This window comes from Loxodonta africana, chromosome 10 (genome assembly GCF_030014295.1).
Source record: "Loxodonta africana isolate mLoxAfr1 chromosome 10, mLoxAfr1.hap2, whole genome shotgun sequence".
Classification (NCBI taxonomy): Eukaryota; Metazoa; Chordata; class Mammalia; order Proboscidea; family Elephantidae; genus Loxodonta; species Loxodonta africana.
Genome location: NC_087351.1, coordinates 93,099,293 through 93,118,175, shown reverse-complemented (window position 1 = coordinate 93,118,175; position 18,883 = coordinate 93,099,293). Strand labels below are relative to the sequence as shown.

General features: G+C 36.9%; 1 protein-coding gene across 9 annotated transcripts in view; it reads left to right on the top strand.

Annotated features, from left to right (window-relative positions):
* The window catches only part of CEP128 (centrosomal protein 128), a 554,311-nt gene that overhangs the window by 517,633 nt on the left and 17,795 nt on the right, over positions 1-18,883 (top strand). For all 9 annotated transcript variants that reach the window (XM_023546439.2, XM_023546440.2, XM_023546437.2 and 6 more), the window contains 2 exons: positions 2,928-3,021; positions 9,882-10,005. In XM_023546439.2, coding sequence (XP_023402207.1) covers positions 2,928-3,021; positions 9,882-10,005 — 218 coding nt within the window. The remainder of the gene's footprint in view (positions 1-2,927; positions 3,022-9,881; positions 10,006-18,883) is intronic.

The following is an 18,883-nucleotide window of genomic DNA, read 5'->3' as shown; positions in this document are numbered from 1 at the left end:
ACGAAATTAAACTAGAAATCATTAATAGAAAGACAGCTGGAAAATTCCCAAGTATTTGGAAATTAAACAACATTTTTAAATAACCCATGGGTCAAAGAAGAAATCAAAAGGAAAATTAGAAAGTATTTTTTAACTACATGAAAATGAAAGCATACTTATCAAAATTTGTTGGATTCAGCTAAAACAGTACTTGGAGGAAAATTTATAATAAATGCTTATTTTACAAAAGGAAGTTCTCAAATTGATAAGCCAAGCTTCCACCTTTAAGAAACTAGAAAATGAAGAGCACATTAAAACCACATTAAGCAAAAAGAAGGAAATAATAAAGAGTAGAAATCAATGAAAGAGAAAGCAGAAAAATAGAGAAAACCAATGAAACCCAAACTGGGTACTTTGAAATGAACAATGAAAATTAAAAACTTATAGCTAGACCGATCAGGAAAAAAAAAAGAAGAAGATACAGCTGGCCAATACTTGGAATGAAAGAATCAATTTTGTTTTAGGAATTTAAAACCATGCCTTTTAGGAAGAATGAGTAGGATTTGAATATCTTTCATCCTTCTAGTTAGGCACATTTTGTGGCTGTCATTACACATCTGTTCCAGCAAGATGTCCAAACCTATATCCCTACACCTGTCCTCTCATCGTCTCTCTCTGTCTAGGAATCAGTGAACAAAATCTGAGTATGTTTGCTTTCCCCTATTTTTTTTCTTTTTCACGATCATCAAAGCATCATTCGGATCAAAACCTCTCCTTACACTTTTTTTTCTTTCATGCTTCGCATTAAAACCGTGATTAAATGGAGGTTACTAGCATTGGTTTAGATCTTAGCCTCCCTTTGCATCTGTACATCTCACTCCACCCAGACTTTCAGTATTTCACTTCTGAACTACAATAGCTGGCTCTCTTGCCTCTAGCTGCTCCATGTCAACTCATCTAAGACTGGTCCTTAAGTATACCTAGGACACAATGTATATCCTGTCCTTTCCAGCAATCCTACAGTAAATGACTTCTAGTTTCTTATGAAATCTTGATAGTGAGAACTAAAAATCACTTGGTTAAAAACTTCAGGGCTGTCGTTTATATAGACCATAACTCCCTTTTGGTACATAAAGGCTAATTATCTTGAATCATCTGAAGGTTATGTTCACATGTTTAGCTCAATAAATCAGCCTTCTAGAAATATAAAAAACTATTTTTGGCCTTTCTTTTGCATTTGTATACACTGATACATGACAAAGAAATAAAATATAAACTTGGTGCTTACAGAGAATAACAACTAATTCATCAGATAGCCATGTTATATGAGGTTGTATTGTATGTGGCGCTGTGTTTTGAGGAATCTGTTTTGGGCCACCTCACTTACAGTTATTTCATCTAGAATCTTTGGACATTCTTGATCTCTTCCTCTCCCAAGACAGCAACCCCAAAATTTAGCGTCAATTGTAGTCTTTTAACTGTTATATCCACCTCGACACTTGTTCCATTCCAATCTGTTTTCCAAAGTGATCTTTCAAAAATATAAATTAAAGCATGTCATTCCTCTTAAAACTCTTGGTTACTTTCTGGTTTACTTCTAAACATGGTGTCTGCCCACCTGTTGACCTCATTGTACCCGCTTCCCCCAGCGTTAGTGTGCCTAAGTCCTGGAACCTTCCTTCAGTTCTTCAAACACAGCAAATTCTCTCTCACCTCGGTACCTTCGTATGAGTTTGGAACATCATTCGCTGACCCTACCCTTCTCCTTAAAACTCCACCCTTCATAAGTTTTTGGCTGACTAATTTACTGACTCACACTCAGCATCCAAAGCTTGGCTTAAATATCACCTAACAGAGAGGTCTTCTTTGGACCCCAAATCTAAATTTGATTTTTCCTATTATATCCTGTTCTCTTTTATAGCACTTATCATAGTTTTTAATTGTGTTTTGTGTAGTTTATTTATTGCCTTTCTCTCCCACAGTCCTGAAGGTTTCATGAAGGCAGGGCTGTGTTCACCACCATTACCCGAGTATCTTGTTTGTTCTTTGCCTGGCACATAATAGATGCCCAACAAATTATTGTTGAATGAATGATTTAATGAGTGAAAGAAAGAAGAAAGACATACAGCACATAATTAGAAAATAATCATTAGGGAAAAAAATCACAATTTTACTGTTTATTAAAGTACCTATTTTTAATCTAATTAGTATTTAAAGTTTTAGTTCTCATTTTCAGCTAAGACTTGGAGAAAAGGACAGTTCATACAGTCTGTGAGGAGAAGGACTTTTTCCACGTTCATTTTTGTTTATGCATTAAATATTTGTTGAATGAGTAAGAGGATTAGCATAATCATTACGGAAAGCAGTCTAGCTAAAAGTGTTATAAGACATCATATTGTTTTTACTGACCCAGTGTATCCACTTATAGAGATTTGTCATAAGGAGTAGTCCTAAATATGGAAAAGGTTTTATTTTTAAAGATATTTCTTTCTGTGTTATTTACAGCAATAAAATACCAGAAACCACCTCTATGTCTGGTAAGGTGGTAACTGAGTAAACATAGTATATCTGCTAGATATTATATGTGTAATGCTGAAGCTAAAGGTTAGGATAATAAAATGACGTTTAAAATACTTATATTGTTAATATAAATAAATAAATAAAGAACACAACGTTTTGTAACTGTGTTTTAATATCCTAGTCATAGAAAAGAAAGGCTGGAAAGAAACATGTCATGCTGCTATGGCCATGAGTGATTTCCTTTTTCTTTCTTTTTGCATGTTTTCTTTAACATGCACATATTTTATTTTTACAAGAGTTATATTTGTATTAAGTTGTTCATGTACAGCATAGCTTGTATGTTAACTTTCAGTTTCAGTACATTTAAATGAATCCTAGTCCTTACATTTTATAACTATTGAACTGAAATGCTGCGTTCTCTCGCTTAGGATGACGGTTCCCATGTTCATGGGCTAGATCACTCATCCTCTTGGCAGGACCACAGTAGCTTCCTGTCAAGTCCACGATTTTCACACTTGAACTGTAAGTAATAAAGCCCTATACCAGTTTTTTTTTTTTTAATTGAATTTAAGAAAAAACAACTCATGGAAACAATTATATATAAGGTCAATACATGATAGTAATATTCACATTGTGAGTTTGTGAAAATGTATCATACAAATAATAACTCCACATGCCTTTATAATAATGTACAGTTTACTAAAAAATGCATGGAACTCTTTCTTTGCAGACCTTAACTTCTCAGGAGAGCTTAAAATAAATCACCCCAAACAAAAATCTTAATTAAGCATTTTTTGTTTGTTTCTTTTGACAATCACTGATAACTCTGGATGAGTGGATAAAAAAAAGTTAGGTATTATGACAAAATCCAAATCATCAAAAAGTGGAAAATATTTGCACAGAACTCTTCAGGAATCTTGTGCAAAGAATAAGGATACTGATACTATTATTTGCTAGATTTCACTCCATGAGCACTCAGTGAATGTTGATAAAACATCTTCAGAATCATCCACAAGGCATGAGTCCACTGCTGCAGGATGCCATCTCCTACCGTCACGCCCTCCCCCAGCACCCCTTCTGCTCTCTTGTCGTACTCGGTCTTCAAGTTCCAGCTCATCCGTAGCATTCTCTAGGAAACCTTCTGAACTTCCTGTTTTACGTGGAGCCTCTGTTGTGAGCTTCTTATTATAATTATGGAGTTATTTGATATCGGAATGATTTTGATTCTTTTCTCCACCGAAGACCAAACTCTATGATGATAGGAACAATGTTTAGGTTGTTCACCAGTGCTTCTTCAGTATGCTGACACTGCTTGGCACGTAGTAATTACTCAGTTAATATTAGATGAATGTACGTATGAATTTTTTTTTTTCCTTTCTTTCTTTCAAAGTCTAGTTTTATCCAAACCTGTAAGGCTCAAATGAATTCTTATTTAGATTATCATCTCTTCCATTTTTCATGGGCCTGGAGGGTTGTACATTAAATTTGATAATTTTGCCATTTGAAATAGCTAAATTGCTATTAAATAAAATACTAAAATAAGCCACAAGAAGTAGGTCAAATCCAAAAATGATAACTTTCACTTTTGCTGATTTATATTCATGGATTCATTCAATAAATATTTATCACTTTTTGATAAATGATTTGATTTTTATTTTATCATGATTATTTTATTCCAAAAGCTAAGCATTTTCTCTTTCCTGTCCTAATCATTTTCCTGGTGATTTTGCATTTGCATAAACCCTCTGCTATTCTCATCTGGCAGCTGCTCTTCAATATGAATCGTATCTCAAGTTGCTTATGGGACCTTAGAATCTGATATATACACAGGCCACATTTTTATCTTTCATATTAAGCAATGAAAAAATATCCCCAGGTCTGTGTACACACGAGGATCCATTTAAACATGAGGGTTGGGCAGGAGAGAACTTAGAACTACCAAACATCAGAGTGTTTGGAGACCCTGGAGACAAATTGCACCAGGATCTGAGCATGGAGGTCTATGACCATTTAATGTTGCCAATATGACTTTCATATGGCTCCCTAGAAAGGCACCTAGAAGGAAGTGCTTAGAAGACATGAGGAAGAAAATGTTAAGATTTTTTAAAATTTTATTTAATATTGTGGTAGGCAGTGAAAGAAACTGTATCCAGCTTTTCATTCAGTAGCACTTTTTGACCAGCTGTGGTCATTTCTCTAAGTTTCCTATGTAAATTCACTGTTCAAAAGGAAATAAAGTTAAATAAGAATAGGAAAAAATATGTGAGAACACAATTTAGGTAAGAAAATACTTATTACAGTTTATATTGTAAAATCTGACTGGAAAATTTAACATAAATTTATAATGCTTTATTAATTCAAGGAAGCAGTCTTATTCAAAGCCTTATGACTTACTATTCTTCTTTTACAAATTTGCTTTATGATTTTCCTCTCACCTGTACTCCCGTTTACAAGGATAATTTTTTAAATTTATTCTCATAGGCACCTTATCACTAATCATTTTTAAGTGATTTAATTAAACTCTTTCTTGAAATCATATTTATTCCGATGTTCTTTTCTGGCAAACCTTGAATTTTCTGTACCTTTTTCATAATGTGTTATATCAGAAGTAGGAAAAGTTAGGATCACCATAAATACGTCTCCATTTTTTCAGTACAAGGAATTTCAGCTTAGTTGTAGAAATTGTTCTATAATTTCTTTTTAGTTTTTTCTTTAAACCTTCAAGATTGAAAAAAAAGAGAGATGACAAGACCAGCAAAAGAAAAATGGAATTATATTAAATGTGCCCTAAATACAAGGAACAAAAGAAAACAAAAAAAACTGCCATTAATGCCCTTAGAGAGATAAGAGAAAATATTACCTTCATTAAATAAGGGCAAGGTGCTGTGAAAAAGGAACAGAATAAAAGGTTTCAGAAATTTAAAATATAATCGTCATAAGAAAAAATAGATGGGAAACAAAGTTGAGGGAATCACCATGAAAGCAGTAGAAAAAAAAAAAAAAACAACAATTGAACAGTAAGAGAAAAAATAAGATATTTAGAAGATCAATTCATAAGGGACAGTACCTGATTAACTAGAGCCTTGGCATGAGAGAACAAAGAATACAGAACAGTTGGTTTCCTTGTTTCCCAGATTTCAAGCTTCCTCTTTCCTGTTTTATTCCTTTCTTTTGTGAGAACAAATCAAAGAAAGGGAGGTAAATGTTTTCAGCTTTTGTATTTCTGGAAACGGATTTCTTCTACCCACGTGTGATTGAGAGGTTGGCTACAAAAGTTTAGGCTAAAAATGGTTTTCCTTCTGAGGCTACTTTAGAGTTGTCTTCCAAAATGCATTGTTGCTGTTGAAAAGCTTTATGTCATTTTTGGTTTCGACTCCTTTAAAGTGATTCTGGCCCCTTCCCTTCTCTCTGGAAACTTTTAGGATCTTTTCTTTAACCCCAGTGATTTTTGTAATGATCAGCTTTAGATGATTTTTCTTGCTGCATGTTGGTTGAACCCTTTTAATCTGTACACACTTATGCTTCAGTTCTCCCATATTGAAGGTAGAAAGGAAAGATTCCATCAGGAAATTCGGCTAAATTTTCCAGTCAATCTTTTGGGGGAGAGAGGAGGACAGAACACTGATAGATTATCTAATACATTTGAGTACTCAGAAAAAAACTACCATAGATATATGGCAGATCTGATTGAGCAATAAGAAACAATTAAGGATGGTCACAGAAAAAAAAAAAAAAAAGGATTGATTAAAAACCCAAGGGGAGAATGAAAAATAAGAGAGGAAGCATTGCCGTAGTATACTTATTAGGTTTATGTGAGCCATATAATAATGTAATGTAATGTAATGTAATCTAATCTAATCTAATCTAATCTAATATAATATAATATAATAATATTTATTTATTTACATAGTCCTAGTAATATAAACCACTACCCCGGTGGTGTAGTGGTTAAGTGCTATGGCTGCTAACCAAAGGGTCAGCAGTTCGAATCCACCAGGTGCTCCTTGGAAACTCTATGGGGCAGTTCTACCCTGTCCTATAGGGTCGCTGTGAGTTGGAATCGACTTGATGGCACTGGGTAATAATATAAACACTCTGTTGACATAACAAAAATGTCAGATGTAACTATATATACTGAGAGTATGGGCTGAAGAAAAATGAATGGATGTATATAATGTCTAAAAATGATAAATCAGAGAAATAGCAATATAAGCTTTTTTTTTTTTTTTAAGAAACATTGGAGTAAATACAGAACACATAGCTAAAGGAGTTGATCATTATTGACTCAGGGGAGTAAGACTGTGGGATTGGAAGGGATGGGGCAAGAAACCCCTGTTTTTCTGACTTTTGGTATACTTTGGCTAAAAATTATTCTTTTAAAAGATAAGTTCTACTAATAAAACCCAGCTTTTATGTCTGACAAGCAAATTTTCAGTTTTCTTGTTAGCATGTTACTGGGACAGGAAAGTTGGGGTTTAGAGTTTAGAGAGGTTTAGACCTATATGGTTCATGTGACTTAGAGAGGAGAGAATCCATAGGTCCTTAGTCAGACATAAGTTTCTGAGCCCACAGAACAAGCAACTTCCTACTCAAGTCTTGATATGAACTGTACGAGGCCCTTTTGTCCAAGCTGTAGACGCTAAGGCCTTCATTCTGCTGACTTAGATGCCCTGTTAAACTGTGACCAAACTAAAATGTAGAATCACTGACCATGGAAAAAACAAAGGAAATGGGAAAATACTGCATAATTTGTGGTCTCTGAAATGATCCAGCATTAATGAAAGTTTGTTTTAAGTAGTAATTTATGTCAGGTTTGTGTAGTTCAGGTCAATTCAAGAAAAGGTAGATTCCTTCTGCCAGGAAGGAGGGAAGAAATGTATAAATTGTAAGTTTATATTACCATTGGAAATAGGAACACAAAAATCCATTATTTAGAGCCATGATCAGTACCAAATTTATCCTGGCTGGCTGGAAATGATGGCCGCGATTCAGGACACTCTTTTAGAACACTTGGATTCCATTACCCTCGGCCTGTAGACAGTGGGGGCTTAGTAAGAGAGACTCATAATGTCAGCTTTTGAAACTGTCATTTTTACTTTTTATAAGTAGTGACTGACCACTGGTCTCCCTGTATAGCTTCTTTTAGGCTAAAGGAACACGACTCCGGGACAGGGCCTTCACTCATGGGCCTCTACCACCCTGGACTTGAGTGAAAGCTGTGTAATCTGGTGACTCCTCGAAAGCTTGAGTCCTTTGAGACTAGAATGCTTAATGCTTGTGAAGTCAGTATCTCTGAATTTTGAAATAAACACAAATTACAGTTTTTTCTGAAAATTTAAAACTGTTCTAAAAACTGAAGTTAATTTAAAAAAAAAAAAATTTTTTTTTTTTTTAGTTATCCTGAAAAGAAGGGACTGTGGTTTTTCATGTGAGAAAAATGTTATATGAGGATTGCTATAGGAGTTTGGCGAGTGAATCTTACATATTAATGTAACTCAATTGTTTCAGAAAAACAAATCAATGTAAAGTTGCTAAACAATTTGATTTCACTTCCTTACCTCAGTTTACATTGCTATGAAAGGAAAAGTTAGTATTCTCAATTTGCTTTTCGAGGTGAGTTTAGTGAGAGTTTAAGTCCCTCAGATGAAAAATAATTTGTCCGTAGCAAGAATAGCACAGTATTTTCAGTTCTCTGTCATACTTCAAGGTCCACCCAGCTAACTGTGAATAGACACTCATATGTAGTCTATCGTCAAACTTGTAGAGTAAAATGCAAAAGATTTATGGCATTTAAAACATTGCAGTATCGATACGGCAAGAAACTTACTTCTTGTCCATTAAAGGATTTATTTATTCCGTGAAAGCACAGTCCTTCTGTCTCTCTCATTTTATAGGCTCATTTTATGTTACAATGTTTTAGGAATTTTTAACTAGCCAGTTAAGTGCTAAAAAAAAAAATAATCGAGTTCTAGTTATTGCAATTTGACGAGATAACTCTTTCTAGATACTCTCTAGAAAGCAGCTAGAAAAATCCCAGTTGCTGCCTCTTAAAAGTCTCTTAAATATATTCATTTGTTCAACCAATATTTATTAAGAGTCTGTATACAAGGCTCTGGTTTCAGTTCTGGGGTTGCAGTAGTGAACAAGACAAACAACATCACCTCGACTCATGGAGGAAATGGGTAGTAAAAAAGTAAACCACTAAATAAAATAAATTGGTGATAGGTGCTGTAAAGGTGAAATGATAGAGGTTTGCCTGGAACAGGACTGCTACGTTAAATTGGTCATCAGGAGAGGTTACAGTTGAGCTGAAACCTGAATGGCAAGGAGAACCTGCCAAGTTAAAACTGGGTGGGAAGAGTCTCCCTGTTAAGTTAGAGGGAGCAGTAAGTACATAGGCCCCAGAGAGGAAAAGAGCTTGATCTGCTGCACAAACACCTAGTGAGTGAGTGAGGGGTGAGTGGTGGGAGGTGAGATCTGAGTGGAGCCTTTTCAGCCACAGAACATGCTTAGAGTTATTCTAAGTTCACTGGGAAGCAATGGGGGACAGGGGTAGGCATAATTCTAGGGGTAAAGTGTGACATAATCTAATTTACCTTTAGAAAGAGAATTCTGGCAGTAATGTGGAGAAGGGATCATAAGGGAGCAAGAACGAAAACAGGAAGAGAAAAATGGTGGCTTGGGCTGGGATGAGGGTAATGGACATGGTGAGTAGCAGAGGCCTCGGGTGAGTTTGGGAGGTGGAATCATCAGAACTTACTCTTAAATTGGATGGGTGGAGCAGGCAGGGTAAAAGAAGAGAAGAAGCAAGGTTTGAGAAACTGGGCAGTTGGAGAAGCCTAAGGGATGGGCAAACTTCAAAGAGTAAAAATCAGGAGGGAAGATTTCACGTAGGCAGTTGAATATAGGCATCTGGACCCAGACCCGTAACTCACTGCCATCGAGTGGATTCCGACTCATAGAAGAGAGGTAAAAGGTAGTAGAAAAAACAGTAGACCTAAATTCCAGATCTAGTCCTAGTTTCCTTTTGTATAACAGAGATCATTCTGTAGACACGAAGCCTGTAAGATCTCTCCCTCCAAAATCCTGCATGCGTGCATGTGTGTAGTTTCTATCATTTTGTACTGACCAACCACACATCTTCAACTCTCGAGACGCTTCACAAAAATTCTTTTAATCACATGAATATGTGTTTTTGACAATATAATACACTGGTTATGTTTATTCCTACGCTGAAGGTCTGCCAGTCCAAGTAAAGTTTAATTACAGAAAACTAGATCAAATGCCATAATTAACTAATTATCTTATGCAGAATTAGTTTTTTTCAGCCCAGGGTGTATAGTTACATATGTTTGCTTTTGTCTTTCCTCTTACCTCGCTAGCATTTACAAAAAGAGCGGCTTCCGTGGATTCAGCTTCAATCAAGGAAGATCCCACGAGTTTAACAATGAATGGGAAAAGCCTACAATCCAAAAAGGAGGAATCTGAGAACAAAAAAAGCAAAATGTAATCAGTTGCCTTACATGAGGTTTTAAAAATAGCATATCTTTCCTTGCTACAGCGTGGCCCAGATTATCTAGGAAACATACCTGCAGCTTCAGAGTTGCCAAACATTGACTAGAATGACCAAAAAGTTGGTCTTTGTGAATGCTATATGTTAAACCAATCCAAATACTATTGGCTGAATGACTTGTTGGCAACTTACGCCAGCAGAGAAAGAATAATATGTTTCACTGTGCATTTCCCTTTTTAAGGTGTGGTCAGATCACATTTTCCCTGACCAAAATTTAAATTTATAATTGAGGTCTTTCAAAAATTACTGGGTAAAGAGAAGGAAAATGAGTTTCCCTTGAGGCAAAAGTTGCCAGTGCTTTAGATTCAGGGAGCATTTACATAAACTTGATTAAAAAAAAAAAATGCCTTGTATCTAATAACTTATCATGTGTTATAACATGTCATGGAGATATGCATATATAATATTAGACAGTCTACAAATGCTCAGGATTGTTACATCCATCATCTCAGAAGTCTGTTACTAAGTACAGTATCTTAAAATTATTTCCAGTCATTCATTTTTAATATCAATAAAGAATTTATCAATGTCCCCTGAATTGTAATGGACTATAAAGAACTCATAGCACAATTTATTTGTCTTTTTGTGACCAACCACCCTACTGTGGTTATTTCATTCATATCCTGGACCATCTTTGGTTTACTCTGCCGAAAATCAGTCCCAAACTCCTGTATCCTCAAGATTCACTCTGCAGAAATTCTTCTATAATTTGATACTCTCTGCTTTCAGCATCCCAGTTGTTCTCAATATCAAAGTGTTTTTCAGAACTTATACCATTTACTTATTGATCTACCAGTGGAGAAAGCTTTATATTAAATGCTAAATAATGATAAGAAGAAAATAAGCATCCAGGAATTGAATCCCACTGGGTCACAGTGGCAAGATTCTGCACAGAGACAAGGACAATAAAGCAATACCTTTGTAACTGTGCACTACATTTTGTGTTTGCTAAAGTATAATTGCTTGTTAGATTTCTCACGTTTCGTAAAGATGCTTCTATTCCCACTCAAGATATGTTTTTTTTTCTGACTTAGCATATTTAATTGCAGAACAGAAAATGACTGTCTTTCCATGAACTTGAATACAATGGTTACTACCAAAGATGGAGATGTTTTGTATCAAAAAATCACAAGTGTAGTGAGTTTGTGCACAATCTGCTTGACTTCTAGAGTATAGTTGTGCGTGTTCTCATTTATTCATTCCTACTATATGCCAGACATTGTGCTAGGGCTGGCAGGGGGTAGGGGGAGGCACAAGAACAGGAGCAGTATCCCAAAGCTTGTTTGCTGTTAGGTAGTATATGACACTTAGGCTGTCCCAGGGCTGTGAGTGTTCTAGCAGTATTGGGTTTTAGCAAGTGGAGCACCTTTTGAAGGAGCGGCTCACAGTCCCAGTGTTTCACATGATCTGTAATGCTCTAGAGAAATATCTGGGACATTGAGAAATTACTTCAGCATTTCCACTGATATGTTGACCAACAGCATAGCATTTTATCTCCTTGAATAAATGACTAATGGAGAAGAAAATAAGGGAGAAAGATAACCAGTTTTACTTAAATCCTAAGGATACAAGCTAGTTAAATAGATTTTCCTTTATGTATTAGTAGGAATGTCATACAGTCCATTCTGTTTAGCAGGAACTGGTCTAAGCCGCTATTACAGCATCTGTGGTCATTTAAAAAAAAAAAAAAGTACATCAAGGCCAGTTAGACCTGAAAGTTTAAAGTAACTCAAAGGATGTACTTGGAAAATCCTTGAAAACATAGCAGCTGATGATTTTATGACTGAATAGGGAGGAATCTTATGAAAGATCATTTTAAATCTGAAATAAATAAATAAAACCATTAAATCATGCTATTCAATGTCCTATGCTACTGTTGGATGAATGAAGGTGTTTGACTTTAAATATAGAACACACAAGAACTTCAAAGGCAAAGTCAGACTTTTCTGAGTAACAATTTTGTCCAAATCCCTTGGACCTCTGTTTATATGGAATTAAATCCAAGGACCTGTCTCCTCTGAGGATTTTTCCTATCTCTTGCAGTCACCATACACTTGAATTGGAAATCCAAGGGAATGTTAAGGAAACACTAATAGCTTGATTTACATGTTTCAAAGCTAGAAACTGTTTTTCCTTTGCTTCACCCCTTTGGCAGAAAAACCTCAGTTATGTGTGTTATCGGCCCCATTTGAGCTGTGGCTGGTCAGCCATATTGCTTGTAGCACTGGGACATTATAAGGAAGAAACATTATTCTGCACTGAGTCTGCTCCAAGACTTAATTTGAAGATTGACCTTTTTGGTTTAGTAGTTTTGATTTTCTGGCCATCTTTCTCCCTACACACACCAAACTTCCATTGAAATTATTGAAGGCCACAGAGGGGAGAAACAGCTGGGAGAAATCTGGCTGGATGTTTTTCCCATTAGCGAAAGTCATATTATTCCCTTGACTGGTGTCTGACTTGAAAGTTGGAAACCAGTTGGTTATATAACTGGATTCTGAACCTAGCAACATGTTAGTACCCTTTCAGGGAAGATAGTTGAAACAGTATATAATCTTACGAATCAGTCTCCCAGAACCACCAACTTCTCATTTTATTGTTACAGTTTAACTATGTATCTTTACCAAAAAAAAAAAAAAATATATCAAATCAATAGCATAATAAAACAGTGTTCTTATGACATTTTGATTTAAAGGTCACGTGGATAAAATTGCCTACCTACCTACCTAAGAAAACAATTAGGTCTGTTTTTCTTTTCTCTCCTTTAAACTATGGTAAATGCATTTTTTATTTTGAGCCTCAGTTCAGTGTTATCCAAAGATTCTCAATAATCTTGGTACATTTTCCCTATCTAATCTGTACTGAAGGAGCCCTGGTGGTATAGTGGTTAAGGGCTTGGCTGCTAACCGAAAGGTCAGCAGTTTGAACCCATCAACCCACTGCCGGAGAAAGATGTGGCAGTCTGCTCCCGTGAAGATTATAGCCTGTGAAACCCGACGGACAGTTCTGCTCTACCGTGTACGGTCACTCAGAGTCAGAATGGACTCAGAGGTTTTTATCTGTATTGGCTCTTAGAGTTAAATAACATTTATTGTTTTAAATGGGATCAAATTCTTACATATAATGAAATGGTAAATTTACTTAGAAAACCTTTTTTTTTTTTTAAGGAAAGAGTAAATACCTCCGATTCGTCTACTTAAAATTTGTGCTATAAACCCAACTGCACATGATTCAGCAGCAAGAATGTTGAATGGTCATTGAATAAGTGATTCCTTTTCCAAGATTCTTACACCCCCTCCCCAAACAAACTGTCCTAGTATTTTTCTTCAATTTAAAACAACACAAAACAGAAAATCTGTGATATTCATGACCTTCAACCGAGGAAGCTGTCCTCACAAAGGCATCTGGTTTTCTTGGATCAAACCTAAACCATGAAAATAAAGTTGGGAAAGTTTGTATATAAAGGCATTTCACGCACCAACATATGATATAAAAATAGTTACATATTTTAACTTTTAAATTCTCTAATGTTTAGCAATAAAAACATATCCCTATTTGAGAAACAGAAATTTAAACCAAGAAAAGATTCCATTTAGTTTCATTTCTGCACAAAACGACACATCTAATTGAAGGCTAGAAGAGATGCTTTCATCTAGAAACAGAGTTTTAGATTCCAAACAAATTTCAGAGACGTCTCCCTTGCTTTTGATTAGTAACAAAATACACCAATCTGCTCAGGGACAACCAGCCTGACCGTTAAGTTCTAACCTCATCTGCCCCTACTTTAGGCTCTCCTGCCATACCTACACCTATGCTTATGTCCTATCTGACGCCAAGGCCAACCCAAGTCACTCAGGATTCTAATAGGTCAGCCCCTACTGTTGACCCCTGAAGTCCACTACCTATACAACCCACACTGAGGAACCAAACTCTCTAGGGTCTGTCACACCTGCATTTCTTGCAGAATTTCAGTGTCATGTGTTTGCGTACTCTCATTATTAAAACCCTGGGAATACTTTTGTGGCTGGGTTTCTTTCCTTCCCTGGCACAGCTTGACTCCCATTTGGTTGCCAAGTCAGGTGACAGTTGTGGATGTGGACTTGCCGCCTTGTTCTCTGCAAGAATAAACGGAATTCTAAACATAGCAACATGTTAGTACCCTTTCAGGAAGGTAGTCAAAACTACATGTAATCAGATGACTTCTGCCTTTCAAAATGTGGAACTTTATGCCTTTGAGCATATAGTAGTGAAAATGAGAAATGAAACTGCTACTGTAGCCCAGATAGAGGCACCCAACATTTATCACCTATGCATCTAACAATAACTTGCTATGGTTTAAAAAGTTGAAGTTGCAGAATTGCCATCCCTTATTCATTCCCTAGAACGAATGCTCTGTTTTCCTCAATCTGGCAGATACTGGACTGTCAGAAGTAGCAAGAGGTTATTGAGAAGCGAAGGCATGCCCATCATCTCCACAGAGCTCCATGGCCTGACACCCTCTCATATTTCATTCTGTCAGTAAAGCATTTTGACTAGCATTATTTAAATAAAAACAAAAGTGAAAATGTATCCTCAAATGTTGGAACTCTGTCGTTTTCGTTATATACAGGAAAAAAAAAAAAAAAACCCGTTGCCGTCGGGTCCATTCCAACTTCTAGTGACCCTATAGGACACAGTAGAACTGCCCCATAGAGTTTCCAAGGCTATAATCTACGGGTCCATCACCTGCCACTCCTTGCGTTTGGTGTGGGTTAATTACACTAATTAACCAAAAAAAATAAACCAAACCTGTTGCCTTCGAGTCAATTCCAACTCATAGCAACCCTATAGCATGGAGAAGAACTGCCCCATAGTGTTTCCAAGGCTGTAAATTTTACGGAAGTAGACTGCCACATCCTTCTCCCGTGGAGCAACTGGTGGGTTTGAGCCTTCTCAGCAGCCAAGTGGTTACCCACTGCACCACTAGGGCTCCTTTTCACTAATTGACAGTCTCTAAGTTCTGATTTGATATTTTTGTAAAATCATGCTTGTTTAAAAAAAAAAAAAAGGCAAATCTGAGTTTTATAGCATCAGATTTTCCATCAAACTAGTTTTTTTTTTTTTTTTTTGCCCCCCTCTTAAAATTTTTCAGTGAAGAGTCAGGTGTACTTGTGAGTCATATGAAGCCACCAAGGGCTCAGATGGCTTTTGAAAGCCCCAAACACTTGGTCTGCAAAGTGCATCTCTCTTTGTCTTGGAAATATTATGTTGGAAGCATTTCCTTAGAACCAGCATCTCTCTTTCATTCCCTTCTCTGGGGCCTGCAGTCATCAAGCAGTTTTGAAGGCAGCTCCAAGTCCTTTATTTGAGCGAGCCTGTGGACTCTATGAGTCGGAATCGACTTTACGGCACCAGGCTTGGTTTTTTGGTTTGGTGGACTGGAGTCAGGCTTATCTGTCCTTTGCATCAGGGCAGTGGCAACCCTGCAGAGTTAGTGAGATTAATACATGAGATGTTTATGTTATTTTTCTTATGATGTGGGCTGGTTGTTAATCAGGTGTAAAAGATTTCACTTGGTAAAACATCATTATTCTTTATCAGGGAATCCTGAGGATACACAGCTATTTTTTAATATAGTGTTTATATGTACTTCATATATCAGGAGAGCCTATTTATATCACCTTCTTATCGTAAAGCCATAAAAGCAATTCCCAAAATGTGTGTCCACTTGCACATTAGGACTTAAAATCTAAATGTCTAATATCCTTTTTAGAAGTTCTTTTTTTTCTTTTTTCAGCTTCTGAAGCCAACTATTATTAGATTATACTGTGTAACTCTTATTCAATGTTATCCCTAGAGTAGAGGTAATGCTAGTTTAGATTTTGTTTGTCCATTGTTGCTGAGCACATAGCTGGATAAGGAAATGAAGGATGGCAGGAGTTCTGTAAAATGATACGAACACAGAGGAAACCGGGTTGCCTTCAACAACACACATTTTCAATTGTTTACTTGAAAGAAAAAAACTGCGGTAGCACTCAATCCTTTATCTGATGCAGGGCCCTGGAAAGGAGCGTAGTGAGAAGGCTTGCTGAACTCGACGTGCACTGTAAAGTCGTGTTTCTGGTGAGAGTTGCACTAATCCTAAATGCACCTTATGGGGTGCTTGCTGGCAGTTCAGATCTGCACGCAGAGCTGCCACCTTTCATATATTCTTCAGTCTGGGTACCCTGTGCTTACCTGTTGCTTTGAATTTTTATTTTATTCACACTATGATCAAGTCCACCCTGAGTGAAGATACAGGTTTGATTTATGATGTAGCATTTTAAAAACTTCCCATCACCAGGAGCCTCAAGCTGTCAGTTACCAGAAGTCAAAGAGCCCTGGTAGCAAAGCCATCTAAGACGGTGGCTTGGGAGCAGGATGGAGGTGCAGTTGGTTAAGAGAAGATTGGAGAAAACTAGATTGGAGAAAACTAGGCATTTTTGCCTTCCTTTTTTTTTTTTTTTCTTTTCTGGGCTAAGTAAAATAGATGCATCAGTTCTAACGAGGCACTTCCTGCCCAGAGTCACTGGCAGAGCAGCCTCCTCCCAACAGCTGCAGGCTTGAGAGACCTCATGCTGCTGGCTGGCCAAGGTTCATTCTGTGCTTTGACTAAGACCACAGCCAATAAAGCCAGTGTGTACTGTGGAATGAGTTTCCCTTTTTTTTTTTTTCCCCCATTGGAGACGTCTTTTGTGAGGTTAGTTTGAATGTTCCAAATTAACTGGTTGTCATTGCTCATTTTTTAATTTTAACTGCATGTAAACCAACTGATTAGATTCCATTGAAGACGAATCATAGTTTTTGTGAGGAAGATGCATATCCTTTTGTTCAGTATTCCTTAAAGGACTGATTGTCAAAATGTGGTCTGTAGACCACCAGCAGCAGCAGCAGCAGCACCTGGAACCTTGTTAAACTACAAATTCTCTGGCTGTTCAAAGACCTACTGATGCAGGAGCTGTGGGGGTGAGGCCAGCAATCTATGTTGTAATGGGCCTTCTATGGGATCCCAAATGCATGCTTATGTTCAAGCACCGCTGCCTTAAAGGTTTGTTTGATTACAGCATTCTCTGAGTTTTAGTCTCCATTCCAAAGCAGAAACAAGAGAATGGTTTCTTTTCCAGGTGTGCAAGGGTACCCTTTTAAAATTTGGTTTCCTAAGTGACTCCAATTCTGAGGCTTACTCAAGCAAAGGCCTTTAAGCAGATTCCAAAGATGCTTGATTTACTACTAAAGGTCACTTCCACACCTGCTCCTCCTAACAGACTTCTATTAACTAGAACTCTCTACCCACTCATTGGGCAACCTAATTAAATCAGGACTTTCGGGTATAGCTCTTCTTGGGTTTGAAAGGCAAGACTAGTATTTGATTATCTAAAGGGTCTGGACTTCTTTAAGGCCACATTCTGATCTTGTTTATCCCACCCTCCCAGGAACTAGAATACAACCTGATTTGGGGCATTGGTTCTGCGTTATCAGCTTACACTCAATTTCATTTTTCTCTTTCTATAATATTCTTTTTTTTATACTAGTGGTTCAAGGTATCCACTGTGTTTCAGAGTAATATTTCCAGGCTTCGACATTGTCATCTTCAGAAAGATTTTGATTAGATGACTCATAAATATTTAAGTCCAATCCAGCTTTTCCTCACCCTCTACAACTGAGATGATAACTTATTATATCTTGCTGTCTCTTTGTACCTGAAAACTGATAATTAATAGCCATATATAATTTGTCTTGGCCTTTTATTTTACGTTTTAGATCCCCTTTAAACATAATTGACAACATGAAATATTAATTTCAAATTAAGTTGTCTCCTCCCACTCCCTTATTTGCTTAAGAATGGACTAAATACAAATCTATGCAAGTTCTCCAATTCTAAAATATCTTTACTAAATCTACTCAAGCACTTCTTTAAATTTCTGACAATCAATTTAAGTATTACACTATATTAGGTGTCATAGAATGTATTTTTCCCCAAAGAGTATTTATTTTCTGAGTAACTACAATGTGATAGGCCCCATTCAAAATCTTTGCTAAGTAACAAATTAAAGCAATAAAAATACTGAAATGTTACAGATCTTTTGCATAAATAACAAAACCAAGTAAAACTGAGCAAACAGCATAACCCCAACGTGTGTTTAAAACATCTCTAATTATCGTGACCATTGAGGTTCTATGTCAACTTGGCTGGGCCATGAGTCTCAGTGGTTTGATTATGATATAGTTTGGCAGTCTTACAACGATGTAATCACTTCCATTATGAGATCTGACATAATGTGATCACCTTCACAATGGGATCTACTGTGAGTAGCCAATCAGTTGAAAGGGAGTTTCTCTTGGGGCTGTGGCCTGCATCCAACATAGGTGAACTTCTCTGGTGAGCTTTTGCTCACTCTGGATCCTACAGCTGGCTTCTGTTCATCTGACCTGCAGTTCTTGAGACTTGAGCTAGCACCTTACCTGCTCATCTTGGGATTTGTCAGCCTCCACAGTCTGTGAGCCAGCAGCCTGCCAGCTTATCTACCAATCTTGGAATTTGTTGACCTCTGTGGCTTCTGAGTCAGAGGCCTATTGTCTGACCTGCAAATCTTGGGTTCACCAGGCCCTGCAGCTACATGAGTCAGGAGAAGCCTCCAGCCTGACTTGGAACTTCCCAGCCTCTACAACCACATGAGCCATTTCCTTGATCTCTCTCTCTCCATACACTTCACTGGTTTTGCTTCTCTAAAGAACCCAGCCTAAGACATTTGGTGCCAGGAGTGGCTCTAGAGAAACCGAATTGTAAGGATG